Source organism: Ptychodera flava (genome assembly GCF_041260155.1).
Source record: "Ptychodera flava strain L36383 chromosome 23 unlocalized genomic scaffold, AS_Pfla_20210202 Scaffold_23__1_contigs__length_28996876_pilon, whole genome shotgun sequence".
In the NCBI taxonomy this organism is placed as follows: domain Eukaryota; kingdom Metazoa; phylum Hemichordata; class Enteropneusta; family Ptychoderidae; genus Ptychodera; species Ptychodera flava.
Genome location: NW_027248277.1, coordinates 1965353 through 1990250, shown reverse-complemented (window position 1 = coordinate 1990250; position 24898 = coordinate 1965353). Strand labels below are relative to the sequence as shown.

Genomic DNA, 24898 nt, shown 5'->3' with positions numbered 1-24898 from the left:
CCGAACAATTGAAATGTGGAACTAGTGTTGTCGTCATATAACACCAATATGCTAACAGAGTTACACTCACTAGATGAGTATTATATGATGTTGTATCGCATTGTTGCACCAAAATCAATCCATGAAATAATTAGCTGCACCGTGCTTTGCGCGCCGATCGCAGGGATTAGACTATTAGTAGGCCTAAATATAAAATGTCGCAAAAAATTACTATGTTGCGACAATGTCATCCCCCCTCGTCTGGCGTACCATAATTAGCTGCACCGTGCTTTGCGCGCCGATCGCAGGGATTAGACTATTAGTAGGCCTAAATATAAAATGTCGCAAAAAATTACTATGTTGCGACAATGTCATCCCCCCTCGTCTGGCGTACCATAGCGATCGAATTCCCCAATACCAGGCCACGAAGTGCGATCAACCCTGTTGCCCCGCACTCCCTCATCGGAAAACATAAATAGGAGCATGGCATTCAAGTCTGAATCACATGATTCAAAGTCAGTCATCATCTGCATCTGTTACAGATCTTGACGGAGAAATTTTCATTATTTATTCCAAATTCCAGTCGGTCATATGGACCAACATGTTGCTAAAAACTTTCGGCCCGACGAGAAATCTGTCGGTCTCGGACCGACGTTAATTTCGTACACACTGGATCCAATGTGACATATTCAAATTGAAATCTTCAATTGTGTATTTTTGCAGCTAATTTTGCTACTTTTTTCTGGCCACTGAAATGAGCTGAGAAATATTTCCACCTTCTTCATCAACACATGTCAAAAATAGTTATTCTCTACATGAACACAGCGGAGCTATATCGGCCGTTAGGTCATTTGTTTCTTACATGTATTCAATGGCTGAAGAATTTGCTCAATTTTCCTGTATGGACTGGTTTGAATTTTCTGAAGATGTAGCTCTGGGAAAATGATCAAACAGTGAGATTTATGTTATTAGTTTTTGACCCATGGAAGAAATGAGTGTGTGTGTGTGTGTGTGTGTGTGTGTGTGTGTGTGTGTGTGTGTATGAAAGTCCAGACACACACAAAATCACAAGTGAGACAGGTAGAAAGTATTTGGCTAGCAATACAAAACCTTGTTTCCATCAGGGTTATATAGATTGGTCATCAGTGACAACCATAAATGATTTCCTTTGTTGCTATCCTTCAGTCATAGCGTTTCTTCTTACAAATCATTTTGGTCATCAGGTAAGTCAGATTGCATAATATTCCCTTCCAAGATTGTCACATTGATGCAGACGCAAGGTAGAAAGCTCAGACAGTCAAAATCAGCCTAACATCTTTTCTGTTGATTAATACTGTCTTATATCTATCCATCCAAAGGTACATGAAAGTAACTGTGAATATAGACTCATTGAGTGCCCCTGGGATGGATGTTTAGAACATTTAAGGGGAAAAGATTTCTTTGCCCATCAGGAACAACATCGCAGAATTGAACCAGTACTGTGTCAACATTGCAACGGGCCATGCATAATGGTAAGTCTCCTCACATCAGTGACACACACATACATTTTTTTTGCAAAACACTTGCCACAAACAGGTTATTTACTGTTTACAATACCGATACTGCTATTGAAGCCAACCTTACAGGCAGCATACCCCTTACCCCTACCCATCACCATGACATTGACCTTTCTTAACTGTTTATAAATTACGAATTCAGTTAAAAAAAAATAAAAGAGCACAAATGTAATGCTGACACACACCCCAGCCCCATTTTCGACAAGCACTTCTGGTCCTCAATGAGAAAATCTTTTTTTTCAGTTTGTCACATAGAGTATGCTTTTTATTTACACCAAACACTCAAATTTGATACGTATTTTTAAGAGATCCATTGCAACCATTAAGTTTCTTCCTTTCTGATAAATAACCTCACCTAGATAAAGTGTGCCATTTGGTCAACCTGTTCTTGAATATTATTCAATTAATTAATGATATACACAACATTATAGTTAAAGTACTGTATATTTTAACACAAACCATGTCTCTCTCTGTGGAAAGTCGGTGATTGATCTCTTTATGTATCAGGAGGTCATTGTCAGTGCTTGCACAACTTTAAGACGCTGGTAATCTGACTTTCTCCTGTTTTTCATACTATATTCAGTGTTCTCCCCAGGATCAAGCGAAAGCGAAGCGGCTAATTTGCATAATCATTTGCATATCATTAATTTATATTTGCATATGGATATAAGCTTGCACATGCACCCACGCATTCATATACACTCACAACAAAATGCAATGGTAACACACAAGTATGCAATTTGAACATCATGGAAACTCTTTATTACACTTAAATAAATCATCACAGTATAGTACAATTGCAATTAATCTTAGTAACAGCAAGTTCAGATTGAAAGCAAGAAAATGGTTGGTCTGATTTGAGTTTCATTAATACATATATTGCTAATAAAATTGTCAAAAATTGCCAACAAAGAGGAAATTCATAAGTTTAAGCTTTAAACAATTCAAATGTAATTGAGTTTTATATCATTTTTGAACGACAAACACCGCGAATAATGTTTCATCACGGGGATCAATTTCAACCAGCCGCCCCCCCCCCCCGTCCCCGCGTATATCACTGCCACTGAACATCGTCGTTCGATTCTTGATTTTAAAAATACCACCAAGATGATCACAAGACATGAACTAAGTACGACTAGAATCACTCAAAAATCAGGTGTAAAATCTTTCAGAGAACGTGTCAGAGTGGAACCACACGCGACGCCAGGATCAATGTCAACACGTAACACGTCGGCCAACATGGCCGCCGCCATATTGGAATTTATGCAATGTGAACTCTATCGCGATCGTACTCGGACAAAAAAAGATCATCGTTGTAAAATCATAATCAACCTCACTAGTCAACTGCTTCTTTTGTTTCTTTTGCGGTCCATTTCGTTGATCAAAGCATGGGAATGTGATCAAAGGCCCCACTAGTGCTACACCGCCTAACTCTGTGAATAATTATCCTCGATGTATACCGACTAAAGTTTTTTGTTGGTCGTAATAGTCGTTGTAGAATGAAAACTTGTGAACAACCCAGCCGATTCTTCTATTGTTTTAACGTTTCTCTCAACACTTACGGACAACTTATCGGACGCATACCGTACTTCACACCTTCCACTCTTTCACCAGGTTGAAAGTTGCAGTGAGCGCTAATGTGTAGACAATGCATGCAACAGCTGGTAGCTACGCAGAGCGCTAACGTGTGAACTAAAGGATGGCGGGAATATTTTAAAGCGTAGCGGGGAGAATCAAAGCGTAGCGGGGAGATGCGAAAGCGTAGCGGGACCGCTACGCTAAAATGGCCTGGGAGAACACTGTATATATTCAGAAAGTGTTGTGACAGTGAAAGTAATGAAATATTTTAAACCTATGATTCCCCTTACAGTATGCCCTGATACATATAAAATTAAGTAAAATAAAATATAAAGTTTTCACAAAACTATGAAGTTTTAAATACACAGACATTCAGAATGATTTTACAAACAGACATTGAAATGACAAATTATTTCAAATCATGAAACAATGTTTCAGAATACATGTAGGAAGGGTACCCCTCTAAGCTATGTCAAAGTTGAGAACGTTAACGTTCACATTAAAATGTAATCATTGTGGCATACATACCACAAACACTTTGCAAACTTTATTTACTTAAATGTAGTGGTACCTTAATTGGCCATCTTTGTTTTTTTGGATGTATATTTACCACTCATTTATTTTCCATTATTCAGATAATGGTGAAGGTGATCATCATACTTACATCCTTGGTGTTCAAAATGTCAAATACGGTGGAAGTCACAGTGCAGTAAGAGAGTACAACAGTTCTATGTTCAATTTGTCCCGTTTGCTTGATGCATTTGAAATGCGAGTGATCACTTATGAAGAGATCATAGCAATATTATACCAGCAGGTAGAACAATATGCTGAACAGATCATGGAGCTGATAAGAATGAGAAACGAAGACCGTGTTCGTTTAGAATCACTGGAGAAGAAGATAACAGCACAAGATAAAGTTATAGCACTCAAGGATGTCCGCCTAGCTGAACAGGATTTGCGTATTCAGCATCTTGAACAAACATCATATGATGGCACTCTGACATGGAAGATCTCTGATTTTGCCCAGAAGAGAAGTGATGCTGTATCTGGTCAAACACTTTCTTTGTATTCTCCAGTCTTTTTCACTGATAGGTTTGGGTACAAGATGTGTGCCCGTGTATACTTGAATGGTGATGGTATGGGGAAAGGAAACCATGTGTCTCTGTTTTTTATTCTCATGAAGGGGGAGTATGATGCCATCCTAAGATGGCCATTTGCTCAAAAGGTGACCCTAATGTGGATTGACCAAAACCACAAGAAAGATATGGTTTATTCCTTTCATCCTGATCCAAATTCCAGTTCTTTTAAGCGACCTTCCAGTGAAGAGAATATTACTTCTGGTTGCCCTGAGTTCATGCCACTCAGTTTGATTGACTGTACTACTAGTGGAAGTGCCTATGTGAAGGATGATGTTGCATTCCTATGCGTCAAAGTGGACACCGATGGTTTGTAAGTTAAAGTGTATTGAAAGAAACTTCCACTCTGAAAACATTCAACAAGTGGCATGAATACTACTTCTGGTTGCCCAGTGTTAATGCAAGGTTATTGTGAATGTAATCATGTAGTTCATTTGTTGAGGTTTATTGCCTGTAAACAAAATAACAGTACTTTACGTGTTTATGAGTACCTTTCACTGCCAAAGAGTTTATCATCATATGCTCAAGGATAACTAACTTGCAGTACTAGGGTACTTTTTAACTCAGAAGTTGAGAAGACGTTGACAGTGGGTAGAATCAAAGATGTTTGTACAACTTAGATTTACAGGTGACAATCGTACACTCAGATCACTGCCTGGTCATTACCACAGTATATAGTCATAAAAAAACTTGCGTTAGGGAGTTGAGAGAAACAAATCAATGTTTTCCTTCACTAGAACGTCATTGAAAGCTCCTACCATCATTAGCAAATCTCTTGTTGTCAATATGTATTAGATAGTATTCTTAGTAGACTAAGTTAAACTGCAACTATTGAAATCATCTGGAAGGAGCAGAAGTACAGCAAAGTCTTGACAAAGTGAGAGGAACAGCGGACATCCTTAAACAGTAATTCAATCTTCAAACGGTCTTTACTTAGAAACCAATGTTTCGGTAATACACAGATTGTCTTCCCAGGGTAGAACCTAATAAAAGTGGATAAAGTTAAATCTGTTAAAGCAGGAAGTTGTACAGCTACAGAAAAGTAAATGTGTAACAAAAACAACACAATCTTCATAGTACAGTAAAATACAAGGATTAAAAGTTTATGTGTGATGTAAATAATATAAATAGGGAAATAAAAGTACAATCTTTTGTTTTGGAAAACCTTGTAAAAATATATATTTTACTTCAAAAAATGAAATAGTAAATAAATACCAAAATAATGAGATTGCTTGACCTTTATAAATACCGTATATAGGAATGATTGATGCTTAGAAATGTTAAGGTTTGACATAAGTTGTTCTATGTACAATATAGATGTCAATGTATTTTCCTAATTTATATTTTTGTAGGTTGTTAGATGTTCACCGAAATCTGATTGTGTGACACTCAGAACAGAAAATGTAATCTTTTTAAGAACTCACATAGCCTACCACAGAACCCCTCATTTGGAGGTGTGTCTAATACAAGTAGCAATTTAGCTGGACCTTTGGCAAAATAGTGTTTCATGATACCTGTTGTGTCATTACGAAAGGGGATGTTCAAATTTCATCACACTAATTACATTTTATTGGATTTGTCTATTACTGTTTTTTTTATTTTTATTTTTAATTTGGTTTTATTTAATGAGGGTAGCCTGGTAAACTCTAGAGAGAGTTTATCTCCCCCAGGGCCCTCGACATTACAACAAATATATACACAACCACAAAAACAATTTTCAAGAGTGAAAATACAAACACCACATATAACAACTGCCACATTTAACAGGAAAAGCAAGAAAAAATTAAAATTCTGCCCAATATTGTTTAAAATAATTGCTTTTAAAAGAGACAAATGTCTCAGAAGATTTGACTTCTGTTTTCAACTTATTCCATTCCATAGCTCCCTGTACTGACCATGTGTTTTTAAAAACATTCAGTTTGGCTCTAGGGATATCAAGCTTATTTTGGGAGCTAGCTCTGGTCACACTGCTATGGCACTGATTGACATATTGAAACATTTCCGTCATTTACAATGGGGCTATACCTTTCAAGGATTTGAAAACTAAACATATTTTTGTATAAAATTCTATCAGGTAAAGGCATAATATGTAATGATCTAAAAAGTCCATTGGTCGGATAATTATACTTAGTGCCCATCATAACACGCACAGCGCGTTTCTGTAATTTGAATAATTATTTATATTTACACTAGTTCCCCATGCACTACAACAATAGCCCAAATGGGGAAGTATATATGCATTATAATATGTTCGTCTAGTACTTAATGGTAAATACCGTATTATACGTCTAAGTAGAGCTATACGTGAATTGAACTTTTTATAAATTGAATCAGTATTTGACTTCCAGTTCACGTGTAATTCTTTTCCTTCCATTCTTTTTAAGATATCTGAAAAGTTATTTAATCTTGAATATTTGAAATATTTATGCAATTACATGTCATCTGTATTTATTTGTTGCAAAAGATCCCAAAGGAAAAAATATTTAAACCAGCATTGCACCTCACAGAGCTCTGGCGATCACATTCTGAACAAAATCATCGACAGAGCAAGATCAAATACCCACATCTTTCATAATTTATAAATGATCAGAAAATGATCAGAAAAGAATGCATTCACTGTTTAAACCATTAGCCTGTTTGACAATCAAGAGCAGCCATCCAAAATACTCAGCAATAGCTGAAAGTCCGTGTGACCTTGAAGGACGCTGTTACGTTTCAGTAATGCAAATGGAAACTGGCAACAAAAATTCTCCTAAAAATGTACGCTGTTCAAAATTAATACAATTATCGATGAAAATTGCCACATGTAATGTTTGATGTTAATTGTTGCCTACTTGAAAATTAATTGAAAAATATGAGGAAAATTCTCTCCAAATCTGGGATCCAAGCAAGGGGCTGGTCTCTATGATGCATTCACTGCTTGGAATTGTCAATCGATGGCGATCCATAAGTGTGTCATGTGATATTCTTAATGAGTGTCTATCGTTGACTTGTGAGAATTTCCTGCCACTGCAAATCAAAGTGAGACTTGGGTGGACACCGTGGCCAATGGGTATGTGTGAAGACAGTGCAGTAGAAAATAAAATTTAATGCAATGAAACACTGAATGCAGTCATTCTTTGGGAACAAATATTTTAATGACATATCAAGAAAGAACAAACGTAATTGACCAGTTAACAAAATTCTTCATAAGAGACACTGTTTAAAGCCACAGTAGCAGTAACTTTGAAGGATATTTGTGTAACTGACTTTAAGAAACAAAGTGATTAGTTTACATGTGAGGTGCAAAGCTAAAACATGTGAGGTGCAAAGCTCAAAGACTTTTAACGATGCCACAGTAGAACTCTAGAGGGCGTTTAGAACGTCTTAAATACCAAAACAGGGACTTAACTTTGAGTGTGTGGATGCACACAGACTTAAGTTATTAACCCTGGTGTTTTTTAAATACAAATACTGTACCTGAAATGTTTCGAAATTTGCACTGTCCGAACGTAGTTTTAGTAACAATATAATCATGTGTAAACAAAAATAAACATTGGTTCTGTAATTGATCAGATATTCAGAAAGTTACTTTGAGAATGCACTTTGAGATACAATTCAGAATAACATTCAGATTTTCACTACTGTGAGATAATATTCTGTATATTCTAGAACTAACAAGCTTTGCTTATAGTATTGTCTATGTCACTGTTAGATGTTGGCGTCAAATGTCTGTGTAAATGTATCTATTCTGTTTGTATTTGGCTCTTTATTGTTGAAGCAGCTCCAGGAATGCCAGTACGTTGTATTACTGCAAAAGAAAGAAAAGTATGTCAGAGAAAGGTGGTCTAATAACAGCTAAGACACACAAAACTACTTGAATTTTATATTAAATATTTTGAATATGTACAATATGTATTTTGTTTGTGAACTAAATTCTCCTTACAATGTCACATTATGCATTTTGTTAGTGAATTAATTCTTCTTACACCACTGTAAAACTGATATCAGAGAGAACTCTTCATCTGTGTCATACAATGTAAACAGATATACTTTGATTTGGCTCATAATTTGAAAGTTAAAAGTTAAAAGTCCAAACTCACAACAAGTATTAAACCAAATTTAATGGCACACGACAATATCAAGTTCTCTAAACAGTCACACCATACAGCAAGACATAAAATAGTACAAAAGCTCCCCTGGAAGTGACGAAGATTTTAGAAAAAAACAGCTTCAGAACGATAGAAACCATGCCTGGGAAATAGTCATTACATGAATCAAATACAGGCATTACGTACACGCAAGCAGATGTACTTTGATTTGGCACATAATTTGAAAGTTTACAAGAGTCAAAACTCACAACAAGTATTAAACCCAATTTAATGGCACATGACAATATCAAGTTCTCTCTCTAAACAGTCACACCATACAGCAAGACATAAAATAGTACAAAAGCTCTGAATGTGACGAAGATGTTAGAAGAAAAAACAGCTTCAAAACCATAGAAACCATGCCTGGGAAACAGTCATTACATGAATCAAATACAGCCGTTACGTACACGCTCATTATGCATGCCCATTCAAAATTATTCTCACAAACATCCAAGCAAAGCGACGTTAAGCACCCGTATCCTTCTGGCGCCGGCCTAAGTCGAACTTTAAACACCGAGTATCGCTTATTGAGCGTGACAGCTACTAACTCCAACAGATCAGTCAGCTAAGATGTAAATGTATCCGTACTTAAGTAATCAGTGGACGTACTTGCATTGACTCCAATGCCTGTGCTTTGAAACACGTTTCGCGTGAATTGTCTGTGACCGCCATTTTGTATTTCATGGGTTCCAAACACTTCTAAATTTTTTGTCGGTTCTGGCTTTAACAAAAACACTGGTTTCTTTCTGATATTTGCTGCAAAGTAGAAATTATGCCTTATGTTCAACTTTCTTGTACGTCTTACAGTGTTGTGTATTTTCTGTCCACCATGTGCAATCAATTTGTTATATTGACCAGCCTCAAGTTGTAGCTATGTTTGTAGCATACATTGTTGGTTTTCATGGCTGGACCATGGTGTAAAGTTTTAATTTTTTCCAAACAGGGTTGTATTGGAAAGCCTGTTGGCAATCTTTGTCATGTGCTATAATTTATTTTTTTGCAATGCCTTATCTCAATGTGCAATTATTTGTGCAATTCCACCTGTTACTTGCCATTTTGTATTGATAGCTAGCAGCTTTGACAATTATAATTTTTCTACTGAATTTCTCTTTGTATATCTTAGCCTTGTAATGAAGAAATTTTACAACTTGTAATACTTGATACCCATTTCTATCTTTCTGAATTTCAAAACCATTTTCCTTTTTATTCAATGTATAGTAGTATCATAAGTATGAGAATTCAGTGCCTTATTAAAAGTGATTATACCATGAGTGTTTCTGAAATCAATTGAAATACAATGTCTTTGACTTTTGGATATTGTGAAGTTGTTACTTAAAAGCTGCTAAGGATACATGACAATATTGCCTGACGACCAGCTGAGGACAATACCCTGCAATAATTTTCATAATACTTCATTGTAATACATGTTACAATCATGGCTGTGGCAATAAATGGGCCAGGGTTTCTACTGTTTTTTTAATGCAAGTTCAACAATTTTCTTCTGATTTATACCAAGTATTTATGACACACTGCTTGGGATCCTGTCAACAGACGTAAAGAGCACCACACATATTCTGGCAATCGTCCAAATGGGTCAATTGGAACTGTTAAGTAGTTGATATGCAGTGGAAGCTACAGAATGCACTGCAGATGATGTACCGGTATATGGACACTGGTAGGGAATTCCTTGAAACGTTAATCGTTACATATGAAACGGGCTTAGCACAAGCAAAATTCTACTGTTAGATTGACTTCACATTTTTTTCATCTACAATGAGGCTATTCACAATGTCTGTACGTAGTTAAGTTCATGCTATGTTTTCCATGAGAACAATATTGTCCATTCTGCTGTAATTGCTCCCAGTAGTTTTACGGGAATAAAATAATGGACTATGAAGTATCAATAATCTGCTACTTTTTGTATTAAGCAAGGCATAGAAAGTCACTTGGTGGATCATCTGCACAGTAAGTTAAAAATTCAAAGTGATTTCAAGCCATTTAAGTCTTACTATCTTCGGAAATTTGTTCATGTCTGATAATGATTGACTGTAAGGTCTTCTGTAAAACTAAGAGGGATTTTGCTTGCCATTGACTTTCCTGTATGAGACTTATTATAAAAATGTCATGTTTGTGTTAATTTAATTTGTATGTGTACTCAGTTGTTGTAGGGTTGTCAAGCATGTAGGGTGAACGTGACAATTTGTGTTCTGTTTGTGGAATGCAATGTAGGGAATATTGTGAAGAACCACAGTACAGGAGTACTGGTAATGTCAGTATTATCTTTTTTTTAAAAAAAAGATGAATTTAATTCCACATAGTCACAAATAAAACAAATCTACATAACTGTGAATGCATTAAAATTACAATGCGTCTTGTCTGAAAAAAAAACACACAAATAATTAGCTGTTTAATTGCAAAGATCATCATATGAATGCATTCAGGATGCATTCTTCTCCTTCAAGTCTTACAAGGCTTGAAAACTTTGTGATAAAATCCTCAGTTTTGTTCATCATCTTATAAGTGAGATATAATGTATTCATCCATGAGGAGAGATAACATTTCAATTGCATGACATAGGATTGAAGGGAAACTTTAATCCCATCAAGAGTAACCGAATTTCGAATATTCCAAACTGTATATTTTACAAAGGAAGTAATACAGTAAATAATGTCAGATGTTGCATTATTATCATTTTCGATTCCTGCAATTGCTAATCTTTTGATATTGATATTATTATCAAAGTTGTGTTTTCTGACAAAGAAACAAATACATTTCTGCCAGATTTCTTTAACATATTTACACTCAAATAAGATGTGTTCCAGTGTTTCTTCTTGGCCACAAATATGACATTTCCCATCACTTAAATTGAAAGTTTTGGCCAAGCTTCCTATGGCCTGCCTCGATGGAATTATCTACCCTGACAGCGTACGAGACAGCGCCCTCTACTGGTTGTGATTACTTGTGCCATATTTTCATTTGAAGCCAGAAGTCACAGTCAGCTGTCTCCCTTTCTTCTTCCACCCTGCCCTCTCTCAATTAAGAGTGTATCATATATTTAACTTGTTTAACAACCAAGTTAGATCTTGGTCTCCTGTTTTAAGCATCCGATGTCATGTTGTTGGCAGGTCAAATAAAAATACAAACAGTTCTGTAACTTCAAGTATTACTGACACAGTGTCAATTTTGTACGTTATCTTTCCTGCAGTGCATATTGTTCACGTTCAGGTACCTGCAAAAGCCTCTATTTCCTGCTAGCTTCATTAAAGAATTGCAGGTCCTTGCCTACTAACTGCAAAATTCATGTCCTTGTCATTTATTTCATCTCATTTCATAATTACTAGGGTGAATATGCTGGAGGGGAGTGTCACCAGGAATCACAAACTTTGTTTTCTTGCAAGATATGAATTGCTATAATTATTAATGAGATGACGTTTGTACTGACATATTTATTCATAAGATGACATCATCATATTTTGCATATTGGGAGGAGTTACCGCTTGATCCCCTACAGATGTGTGTAAAACTTCTGGAATTGCTCCTTCATCAGAGCAATAGTAGGGAGACTGTAATTATTACAGTTTTAGCCTGTTCTCTTACATGGCCAAAACAATGAGAACCCAACAATGTGGGGAGACTGTGTACGTCAGTGATTGACAAGTGCCAGTTGGTGTATTGATGAACACATCTTTTCTCTGCATATAACTCTCAAAAACTTTTCTTTTGATATCTCGCATGATGAGCAATGGTCAACAGATCAGTTTTAAAACCTGTTCAATGTACTATATGTCCAAGTGGCTTCGCACAACACATGTACAAATAGCGTGTGTTCTTCTCATTGGCCAAATAGCAGCAGGGGGTTTCTGAGTTATGTCAGTCATTTTATATGCGCTTTATAACACTGTATACCGGTATACAGTCTGTCTAGCTGCCGACCTACTTTGCAAGTATGTCAAGTCGGTGAATTCTGTAAAACTAACTCACTACTGTGCGGAATCAAAGGTAATGTGATCACGAGGAAAACCTAAACTGGGCTGCCAAATTTCAAGGTTTGTTTGTAGGAAATATATGAGGCACAAGAGAAACTTTTGCGAATCCTTGATTTTTTTTACGAAATTCGCAGACTTGAACCAAGTGTATGACGACCTGAAATGCATATGCAAATTTTCATGATTTGTTAAAAAAATGGCTTTTACGAAAGAAAAGAAAGATGATTCATAAACACATAATCTTTGTGACATCCCTTATATACATACATTGTCTTGCCTATTAGTTGTTGACTCTAAAACCGAGTATGCAGAGTAGTTCACTGACTCTTACTTTGGACTGGTACAAGTAATAAACATCTTCCTAAGGTCATATATGCTATCTTGAACTTTGTTTTCAAGGGGGTCTACAGATATCTCGTTTTTCCTAGACAGCGCCCTCTGCAGGTGAGTTTGATAGAAATTTTCCAAGTGGGGTTTCATCGAACTGTCATACCACTGGTGTCGACAGAAACTCCTGTAAGTAATTATTTGAGGGAATAGAAAAACAATATCAACAACGAATACTGTAACTCATGGAAAAGCAGTGAAGAATGACTATTCAATTTCTGTGGAGGTTTTTTGCCAGAGAATATCCATCATACTCCAGATACATTGTAGTGCTGAACACTACACTGCCATGCTGTGAAATTTTGTGAGTGATTCACTGTAGGGTGACATGAATCTGCATGTGAATACTTCATGAAAGTGCCAAATAAATCCAATCAAGACAATGTACACATCTTTTGTTTTTGATGGGCATAAAAGACCACTGATTGAAACACCAGACGAAAGTAACTACGGTATCTTGACATATTCACATCAGCTTGGTCACACACCGTGGAGTTGCAAAGTAGCTGAATGTGCAAACAAAGGAGAAGACAATATTTAAGAAATGTATTTGTACCTTCTTTTCCAACTGTTTGCAATATTTGTTGTAGACTTGGGAGTAGTACATTATTCAACAATGTCCTATATTAAAGCATAATTGAATGAATATTTGCAAAAAAGTGATTTTTGAGCAAAATACGCTGTGTAAAGTGCAGTGCCTCCTTTAACATCAAACTTTAAAGAGATACCTGGTCCTATAAATTCAAATGCCACACACCGCTACCTTCAAAACAATAACTTCTGGAAACACATTGCCCAGTCTTGATATCTAAGCTATACTATTAATTTTGTTTCTAACACTTTCTATGACACACAGTTAAACCTTGTCCTTGATACCCGACGTGACACTAGCGAACGTGGCATTGTTTTATTAATGTGATGCTTGTGTTAAAACTCTGGTACCCAAAGACACAGGATAAACCTCTAAATGTGGGTATCATTATGTACGTGGTATCAGTTTGATATACAACACTTCAATGATATAAACAAAAGGATATTGTCTGTACAATTAAATTTGTTATGGAACAGCCATGAATTTATTTCTTCAATTACATTCTATAACCTTGACATGTACCTAACGTTTCCAGTTGGTATGGTCTTCTAGAACTGTGGCCAATTAGGCACAGTTTAAGACTATTCTTAGCTATTATTTTTAAAAGGGATGACTTACACTTTAATATTTTAACTATTTATATCAATAGCCACAAACTTAGTTTCTCTCCTGTCTATGCTTAAATTTAACATATGTTCATGGATGAATCTGCACAAGTTAAAAGTTCAACAAGTCATAATAAACTGTTCAATATTGAAAATTTATGTAAAGTTGTTAAGTTGAGGTAATGTCACACCCCTTAGCCACAATTTTGAATGATCCATTGTAAGAGTGCCAGGCATTGTCTTGCTTGGAGGTAGAATCAAGTGAGTTATTCATTGCATACAGTAGATGTAAAACTTGTGGTATGCATACAAAGATAAGCATTTTTATTTTCAGAATGGAACCATACAGTATGCATCAGAATGTAGTTCATGGCTTACACTGTGAGTGGAATGATATGCCATTGTGCTTGTGCCTACCTACCTATTGTGAAATTTATCATTCATCAGGACACTGCATTTAATGTCTTTATCAGTAATGATTTACAAGATGACATGACTGCAAACAATCACCATGTCATACACTGGTTAACAAAACTGAACTTTAAACCCATTGCTGTTACAAATTAACACAGTCAGTTTGATATCAATCATGTGACAGAGTAATTTCAACATAGCTATGTGTAGTGAGCAAATACAGAAACCAAAATTCTGGACAATTCTTTAGTCAAACTCTACCAAATTCAGGAATATTTCAAAAGTTTCTTGTTGTATTCTGGTACTCCAAGCTTCAATAGCACGATCGATCTATTCAGTAATTTCTTCTGTTGATAGAATCCATCAAGCCATATCAACCAAGGTATGTTATGTTCTCTATATGTTGGTGTTTTTATCAAAAGACAACCTGCCGGTCACTGATCTCTCAAGGTTTCATGTTGAATTTTACTGATCATAAATTATTGAATATTTACACACATTGAAAATGTAGACATGACTTATGAGAGAATTGTTCTATCATCTCTACATGAAATTCTCTCTGAATAAATTATAATCAAAGTCATACATTGTAAATATGTTATTTATAAGAAACAATGCAGTTTGATAAAAAATCCTGTTTACTAATAGATTAATCAAAACCTATTGCAGTTGGAGATTGAGGATGTTTTTACAGAAATGGGAGTGAATATATTAAATTAATCACCAACTTCTGCCTAGGATATGGTGTGCCAACATAATGTCAGTTACTGTAAAAAGCATTGTCACAGTAAAGGAAATTTTTGATTATCCCATCTTGTTTATTTTCATATTTTGAAATCCGACCACTCCAAACACTTTTACTGTAGATGTATTTCTAGTGATTACCGTATAGAAATCAACACAGTCAGGTAATAACAAAGACACAAATAGGCAAATTTGTCACATAAAAAGTGTGCCTAGGGAGATCAAGTCAAGTTACAAACAGATTGATCTAAACTTTTCTTTCCATGTGTTCAGATATTATTTCACCATGGTCGTTGTGTTTAAGTGCTCAATGTTTTGCAACGCATCAGCATGAACACTAATCTCAAAAGCCACAAGTGTGTACTAATTGTAAAGTAGATTTGCACAGCTCCATTTCTTTGAACTAAAATAATTATTCATAAAGTGGTATTGGTACCAGGCACTCTCTTATTTAACTGCTATGTTGGTTTCATGACTGGCAATAGACATGACCTTAGGTAACCTTTCCCCTCACCTGTCTTTTCATGTCTATATTTATCTGATGTGATGGTACTTTGACGGAAAGTTGGCAAGCAAATCTTTTAGGATAACTAAGTCATCTTCACAATTTAATGAAAAGTAGTAATTTTGTGAAAGCATATTTCGGCTAACTTTTTCAAAACTACCTATCAGAAGTCTTTACATTACTGTTTTTATGCAATTCCCTTGTGATGACATAGTTTATAGACATGTGCAAATTGTGATGAAATCTGAAATGTGTTTAAGACTTAATGTACAGAATCAGCAAATTCTGAAGTTGCCATGTTTAATCATTATTCGCACACACTTTTTAAAACTTGTGTTGTCAACTCTATGAGTGTCGCCGTAATTACCATGATTTTTGATGAAGCTGGTCTTGATACCTTTTTACACACATACCAGTATCTTGGCACATCTTTCATTGAAAAATGACCACAGTCCAGTCAATAAATACTCTTTGACCTAAAATGAAAGTTTAAAGCCCAGTGACCTTGTGGCCTTCACAAAAACTGTACTTGTGTTTACTCAGGCAATATAATAAGCATTAAGCATATCCCTGTAAAAGTTGCAAAACTTTATAGCAGATGAAATTTCCTTTGTTTCTTTTCCGTTCTAGTGACAAGTAGTGAAAAAAGGATACATGATCATCAATGACTGTAGATATTATGTGACAAATATTTTTAAGCATATTGTTACTCTACTATTAAACAATTAAAGATTTCAAAACAAATACATTGTACTATATTTTGTGAAATATGTATGACATTCATAGTTAATTTCACAAATAAATCATAATACAAAACAGTGTTTACATATTTCCTATCTTATACCTCTGATTACATTTTCATTCCTCCAGAGACAATGGCAAACACACTCTCTGAAGCACTACTTGTATTGACATCATGGAATACAGCATCAGATGACCTGACATCACAACCAACTAAAACACTGGTCAAAGATTTCTGTGAAAACACACTGAAATCTGATGAAGTTTCTAAACTCTACTGTACTGTCCTTGATGTTGAAGTCAGTGAAGACCAGAAGAAAGATGCAGAGAGTGTTGGAGTAACTTTGATCCCAGCTACAAGAAGTAAATGGTTAGATCCTGGGGAAGATCAACCAGGGGTTCATTGGCTTGTACACCATGATAAATACTACCTACAACTGAAGGACTTACAGAATGTAAAACATGTTGTCAGCTTTTCTCCCAAGACAAAGAATGCAGCAGCTGCAATCCATGAAAGTCTTTTCCCTCAAGCTCAGCTCCACCAAATATCTGTTCCAACTCCTCCTGGTGTAGTATTTGCTTTTGATGCCTGGAGCAGAGATGCCTGTGGTCTGACTGGATATCACAGAGCTATAATCCAGGATTTCATAGCTAGGAAGGCAGAATCAGGAGAATATCTCAAAGCATATTCCACTGTGGTTGATGTAGAACTCAGTGCAGATCAGATAGAAGATGCTAAGAATTGTGGTGTTATCTTGATAAAAGCACAGATAAAGAAAGGAATTGATGAGACGCCAAAATTGGAATGGCTGGTAAATCATACAAGTCACTTTCCTGGTCTAGGAAAACTAGAAAACATCAAGTACGTGGTTGGTTATGCTCCAAAGACTGGATGGGCTGCTGTAGACATACAGGAGAAACTGTTCCCTGGTGCAAAGCTGGTGTTGATCAACCATGTCTGTCAGGAAAAAAACTGTCTCTTGGTGAAGGATGAATTTTCAGAATTAAAAGATGAGATGTTACAGATGGCAAGTGAAGCTGACATACTGTTTTCTATTGGTCCCCACATATTTGACCACTTCAAACGTGCATACAGAGCAGAGATTAGTGGAAGGAAGCTGTCTGATATCCCTCACAAAGAAATTCTTCCAAAACCTAGACAGCAATATTTTGACAATGAAAGACCTGCTGACACTGAAATAGAGGATGATGGCCCTAACATATTAACATATGGTAAGCTGAACACTGAAGAAGCCTTGAAAAGATGTGACTCAATAGCAGTTTCCATTGGATCTTCAGCAAACAACATAAAGATGTTGGTAAAAAACCGATTGAATGGAAGATACAAGGAGTGTCTGAACAGGCATACAAGGCAACAAAGAACTTCTTGGTTGAAAAACTTCAAAGTAGCCATGCCTTGCTACAGCCCTACAAACACTACTCAGTAGAAAAACTCTTAAATCTCTCCAACAGTCTGACCTTTGCCTTCCTCCATCATGCTACACTGACTACAGTTTTGAAGGCTTGGAAGCAATGGCAGCTGGTCTACCAACAACAGTCCAGGATGATTCACACATTGCTGCTATGATTGAAAACACTTTGAAGAACACAAGGATTACTGTGTTGTCAGGAATGAAACAGAAAAACTGACTTCTAAGATAATTGAAAACCTGACAAAAAACAATGTAGCTGTCCAGCAAGCAAAGCTGCTTAAAGAAGACTTAGCTGAGAGTGAGGCTGTGACAGAAAGCTTAGCCAGTTTGCTTCATCATTGACTGATGAAGATGAAGAAACACAAAACTCTGAAAAAAATGGTAAGTTTGCCCTTAATTATCAGTACTATTTATCACAATTTGTGAGCATAAAATTACAATCATTATGATATTGTTGGTTCATACTCCATGAAATTGTAATGAATGGACACTTTCACAAATAAATATCAGACGATTTCAACCACTATATTGAGATACATCTACATGGCAGGAGTATACCGTAATGATGAACTGAAATAGAGTTTTTACACAAAACAATTCTTTATTTATGTGCAGGTCAAACTGAAATGAAGGAGAGAAGACAAAAACTTTACAGCTCAGGGGACTGAACCTGCATGGCGATTACAGAAGGTTCCAGCAATAAAGAAACTGGTGCATCAATGCCATCTAGACCGTCGGTCATAACAGTGAGGAGACAATAAAGACCACAGGAGTAGAACTTGAGACCCCTGTCATAGAACATGTGGAGAGTAAAGAAAGCACAGAAATGCAGTCTGGAATCTCAGTGACAGGAGAGACAGAGAAAGCTGAAACCAGAACACTAAATCCTGGGATTTCAGTTACAGAAGATATAGTGTCTACACAAGTCACAGCAGTGCAATCTAAATATCACTCACAGAAGGCCTTGAAACTACAACCACCCCAGCAGTGCAATATGGGATATCAATTACAGAAGACATAGAGACAGCAGGTACCACAAAAGTGCACCCTGTGATGCCAAACACAAAAGTCACGGCAAGTAATAGTACAACAATGCACCATGAGATGTCAGTCACAGAAGGTGTAAGTACAACAAAACCCAAAACAATGCAATATGGGTCAGGATTTGAAACATCCGGACCAAAAAGAGTGAAGCCGTGAAACCCAACATACAGAGAACAGGCAGAGTCAGTAAAAATCCTGGACCATCACCACCACCACAACAGTCAATAGCAACAGGAATGACAATGGTATGCAATACTTACATTTCATCACTTATAAACAATAATATCAAAACTGTGTGACAATTATGTTTTCATTTCTAACTGAGTGAAGTGCCTAAATACAAAATGTAATGTAAACAAACTATCATGATTGTCTGCCTTATATTCTTTCATTATTGAGAATTTTGATGTCATCAACACAGACGTGTATAGAAAATACATATCTATCCATCCATGACACTAAAGCACAACGCATATGTTTCTCCTAATTATGTATCTAGATTCTACTGATTTTGCGGTGCATATTGGACTTAATGGGGAATGTTATGAAGAGCAGATGGGACAGCTTGATAAACAGGAGTCAACAAGTAGTGTCAGGGAGGAAAAACAGAAACTGAACACTACATGGAAGGAGTGCAATGAAGAATTTGAAACAAATGCAAATGAGGTGATCCATCAGTGAAGAAAGCCAGCAGATTATATGCTGCCATTGTAGGGAACACTTTGGTAAAGTCAAAGTCAAAGGCACTGAACAGGGTTCATTAGCAATCCACCTGGACCTGCCCACTTTGTATAATCTGTACAGAATTAGAACACACATGTCTGTCTGTAGTTTTCCTGACTCATTTGAACCACTATTGATAACTGATAAGATGAGAGAGGAGGCTGACAAAGTTGGATTACAACTCAAGTTGAAAGCAACATATGACCAAGCCAGATTGATGAACTGGAACTGTTCTTCATAAATAGTAAGTTTACAGTGTATAATGATGTTCCTCATATCTCAGTATTGTAACTACTGGACTTACAAGTAATCATACACCTGATGTTTCTGAATGTTTTATCAATTCTCTGAGGATGTTTACTTCCGGTAATCAGGTAACTCTGACCTAGTATTTGAATGCAGACAAACGTCTGTGTTGTCTGCTAAATATCTGTCAGACATACAATCTTAGACTTTGGATTACCTCACAATGCAAACGATAGCCGACGTCATTCCTACCTTCATTTCGAATTCAGGTTTGTGGTCGAAATTGTGAAACAATTACCCACCTTTGATATGTGCATGATGGAAAATTCTAAACACCAGTTTGTCTGAACAGCTTCTTAATTTTTGTCATTCAGGAGATGGTGGTGGACTTGAACCAGTCAAGGTCTATGATGATGTCATTGAAGGAAAGGATGCTGAAGAGATACAAATTGATGTAAGTTTCTTGGCATTCAATATGACCTTGACAATAGCAGAAAAAGTGAACACAATTCAACAAGATACCGTCATTGCAGCTGCAGAGAATTTTATAATATTACTTTAAAGTTTGTCATTGACAGAAGAATAGTGATACCAGTGAAACAACAAACACATTAATGTTTTTATACTTCTACATTAACATTTTCAGGATGAAGACACTGATCAGAAATCTCACACAATGAACACAGGAAAAGTTGACAGAAGTTCTCAGACTGAGCAAGGACAATGTAAGTAACTGACATTATGAAGGTTTGTGTATTTCAGTTGGAGAACACCAGATATTCAAAATGTACCATCACATAAAATGATATTTTGATCAGCAGTGTTTTGCCCAGGAATTGTAAAGGTGGGACACTGTGTCCCATGATTGTCAAAATAGGGGGACACTCAGTTACAATAGGGGTCAATGTGTGAGCGAAGAACGCAAAGCAAAGTCAAGTCACCAAGGCAGAAAGGTATACATTCATTTTAAAATTAATATTGCTGGACGTCTCCTATAATGGTTTGTGGCAAAGTCATTTTAAAGTCGTTGTATTTACAGTTTCGAATTGTAAAAAACATCATCATGATAAAATCAATTTCATGCCCATTTTTTCTTTATGGTGATTCTTGCCAGTGACTGCATTACATGTGTTTAACAGAAATAAAGAAGATGTTTCATTACGCTTATGACTCCAGAACTAGAAGTGGTTGAAGACAATAGTTTGATGCACATTGTAACCTGGGTTTTTATCATTACTGCTATAAAGTTCTCTTCTTTTTTATAATTGCTCCAATGACTGACAATTTTCCCTGAAAATTGCAAAAAATAAAGTTTGAAAACAAAAATATCTGAGAGAACTCCTTGATCCTCATGATGGCAATAGCACATTGCCATAAAGCTGTTTTGACAAGCTAGGTGGTTCTTGTTAAGATCAGCTACAATCGAGCTAGGGGGTCTTGACTATATAAGGAATTCAGCATGGTGACCTCGATCTCTCTGGCCTGCAGACGATCGGAGAGTTGTATGAGATTCCTTCTGGGGAAATTTAGGCAAATTACTACTTTGAAAGTCAGGGATATAGTTTTTCAACAAAATTGTGGGGTTGATGATATTTTTTAGGTGAAGTCATGAGCTTCCAGTACACCAAAATACACGTACAGTCAATTCCGTTTGATGCCATGTGCCCAGGCTAGTATAGTGACTGAAAATTTGATTCTCCGTACTTCACTGTACTAGCATATACATGTATTTACAAGTTAAAGTTTCATTCAAAGTTGGTGGTCAATAAAATTTGCTTTGTGAAAAGTTTGTTGTTCTTTTTACAAGCCTTCCGCTTCCGAAATCATTGCCTGGTTATCGGATCGTACGTGGCCTGGTATTTGAGTCTGTCCCCAAGGCTGCAGGGCAGGGCTCAGTGGACGCACATCGCCTTGCTCATACCCTGAATCGTAAACTGTAACAAACTAACTGATTTTCCAATACTGTTTACAGTGTGACGAAAAAAATAGACTAAATTTTAATGTTTCATTGTCTCAATAGAGAAGCAATAACTGTACGGGCTATCAAGTATGTAATTTGGTAGCTAAAAAGTAGTCTCTCTGTGGACGCTGGACTTACAATTCTAGCCCTGATTTTAGTGCGTCCCTGTGACCCATGTCCGGTATTTTTGCGGGACATTGTTGCTAATTTTGCGTCAAAAGACGCAAGAACGCACTCTGGGCAAAACACTGGATCAGTCTTAATATTTTACTGAGGAATGTATTGTTAATGACAATGTGAATCGTCACATATCCCACAATGCCATTGTGATGTTTTGCCACACTACCTTTCACAATAGACATCCACAGAACTGTTTAACGTAGAATACACCTCTGGGACAGATATTTAGACTCTAAAATTTACTTTTCTAATCTAACCATTGTGGGGCTCATTTTAAATCTCTTTTAGAAAGAAAACATTTCACCACTAAAAATTTATTTTTCCCATAGAGTTAATATAGGAATGGCAGCCATTTTAAATTTCAAAAATACGTAAATGCTAGGTAATTTAAAGTTTGCATGGTAACCCCTAATTTTTATTTGGTAAGAGAAAGGTTTAAAGTTTCATTGGGGAAATTTTGAGCAAATGTTTAAGTCTAGATCACTTTCAATGCACATATAATTAAAGCACCCAATATCATTAATCACAGAAAAACACAAACGTAGCAAATTATATAATTAGACTCCATTACATAATTTACATTAATTACACTTAAATACTTTCAATCAATTTATAAAGTTAAGTGTTTGACGTTTATGATTGGTATAAATCTGTACATTTTTGTCACTGCCAGCCCTTGAAGATATCCAATCTAAATCTGAGATGGAAAGGGAAACTCTAGAATTTCAACTGAAGGCGGCAAAGGAAGAGATGGCTGCTTCAGAAGAGAGATGTAAGGAACTGACACAGAAGTTAGAGAGCATTGAGAACTCTTTGGTCAGTCAACGGATTGGTACCAATATAAAGCAGAAGACATTACAGTCTGAACTTGAAGAGAAGAAGACTCGGATCAAGGAACTTGAGAATACAGTAGAAGAATTAAAACATCAATTGGAACAATCAGAACTGAAAAAACAAGGAGACAAAGGTACAGTGTCTTTGACTACATACATGTTTGAGAGTTGTATTCATTGAATGCATCATTTGCTGAAGTAACTGGTTGACTCAATGTGAGTCAATGTGTGTCTTGTGATTGGTCAGTAGTGGTCTACCCTTGATAAAATTTAGCATGGCAAAACCTTTCAAATGATGAACAGTCACTGATCATTTTGGAATAAATAAATTTGCATCAATTAATTCAAACAACATCCTAAATAATTTGAACATCTGAAAATGCTAGTAATGTTGAATATGATTTCATTTTCAACCTTTGATAGTTTCAATGGTGTGTACTCAAGTACCGGTATGAGTTTAGCTGGTAACTCATAACATTTATCTGCTGTGAAAGCAATCATTATTCATTTGGATTTTAATTTCTCTACTTTGGGTACCTGATGAAATCCACTAAATCCTAGTGAGCATGCTTAATAGAAATAGATTCCATTGTTTTACTGAATAAGCAGGGAATCTAAATCCCAGTGAAAATGTCTCCAACATCAAAATAATGACATTAAATCCCGGCGATATTAATGCTTTTACAGTAATCCTTGTTTATTTGGGTATTTATAAATCCCTTTTAACTCTGACCTCAACATAACTCATGATAGGTTTAGATTTACAGCCTAGCAAGGTGCAAAAGTGGTAGATAATTAATTTTGTCATATCAGGCAATTTGTTTTATGATTTTTTAGGAATAACTAATTTCTCCAATATTTTTTTCATCAAGTCATTAGAGTAACAAACACTTCTAAAATAAATTTCAGAAAAATCCAAAGTCCACCTAGTATTGCTGAATGTCACAAGCATTAGTGTTTTTATTCATCTGTTATTTTATGGTGTTATTTATTCAACAAAGTCTGAACACATGAAATTATTGAGTAAACATAATGCAATTTGCACAGATACCCCTTCAACTTAAAAATTGAGACTCATATTTTCCCACTGGTCCCAGGACCAGTGATCTTAGGTTTTTTACACTAAATCCCAGTATTTCATTTCCCTCTGAACCTTGCTTCAAATAAGTCATGTTGGATTTAGATTAGGGACGATTCAGAATTTACTTCCAGGGGGGGGGGGGGGGGTGGAGGATTTTCAGGGGGGGCCACCCATTTTTCCCAAGAAAATTTAGGGGGGGCCAGACAAAATACCACAATCTTTAAGGGGGGGCCAAGGAAAAAAAACATCAATTCAATATTTGCCCAGAATTTCTGATCTCTACAAAGAGCACCGTAGACGCTACCTGGGTGACAGATAAACTCAACATGTTTAGTTTAAACTCCTTTTAGCTGCCAAATTCGGTAATATTCACAGTGGTTTGTTTTATGCATCTACTGCAGTATCTTGTTCTCCTCCCTGAAGCGTTATGAAATGTCCAGTATTTAGCGTGTCAATACAAACCATACAGTGCTCAGGTATGTTAATGCATGGGCATAGGCTTACATACATGTAAAATCAGTTTGAACATACTTTTTAATCAGACCTGGTCAGAAAATTGTGAAAATTGCCAAAATGTGTTTTGCATTTGATTAAGTTGAAATTTATCATAATATATTACCTAAGTCAGATCACGTGACCACAATCTATTATTTTCCCGCCAAAGTTGTATATTGCAAATAACTGAATATTCCAACCGTTAAACATCAAAATATTTAAAATATTATGACCAATTAATGTAAAATGGGATAGGAATGTGTGTTAGAACTAGTGGCAGATGCAAAATTATTGAATTTTGAATAACATTTCTTCACAAAAAACAACAAAGACAATATTTTTGACGTTTTACATGAATATTTTGAATACCAGAAAGAAGTATAGATAGAGTTTCATGCGTGCCATGTATTTTTGAAAGAATATGACAGATGTTGTTTCCAAAAGTGCAGAGAAAATCAAGAAAATTAAACGGGTTACGGTTGGAATATTAAAATTAATAAAACATAAATTTTGGCGGGAAAATATCAGATTTGGTCACGTGACTCAACTC

The 24898-nt window shown here is 36.0% G+C and overlaps 1 protein-coding gene, 2 long non-coding RNA genes and 1 pseudogene across 5 annotated transcripts in view; 3 read left to right on the top strand and 1 right to left on the bottom strand.

Annotated features, from left to right (window-relative positions):
- The first annotated feature begins 1480 nt into the window (after positions 1–1480).
- Positions 1481–4566, top strand: LOC139124312 (TNF receptor-associated factor 2 pseudogene; annotated as a pseudogene).
- Positions 4567–5167: 601 nt separating this feature from the next.
- Positions 5168–24898, bottom strand: part of LOC139123446 (uncharacterized) — a 30455-nt gene continuing 10724 nt past the window's right edge. The window contains exons 5-6 of one of the 3 annotated variants that reach the window (XR_011549675.1): positions 12633–12879; positions 5168–8039 (exon numbers count right to left, since the gene is read on the bottom strand). This is a non-coding gene — a long non-coding RNA (uncharacterized lncRNA). The remainder of the gene's footprint in view (positions 8040–12632; positions 12880–24898) is intronic. The other 2 variants (XR_011549674.1, XR_011549673.1) reach the window with 2 other exon arrangements.
- Positions 14612–18167, top strand: LOC139123719 (uncharacterized). The gene is made up of 2 exons (XM_070689875.1): positions 14612–14745; positions 16483–18167. Exon 2 carries the CDS (start codon positions 16488–16490, stop codon positions 17799–17801), a length of 1314 nt encoding a protein of 437 aa, XP_070545976.1. The 5' UTR covers positions 14612–14745; positions 16483–16487; the 3' UTR covers positions 17802–18167.
- Positions 19335–23012, top strand: LOC139123987 (uncharacterized). The gene is made up of 4 exons (XR_011549817.1): positions 19335–19797; positions 20174–20253; positions 20446–20524; positions 22613–23012. It is a non-coding gene; the product is annotated as an uncharacterized lncRNA (long non-coding RNA).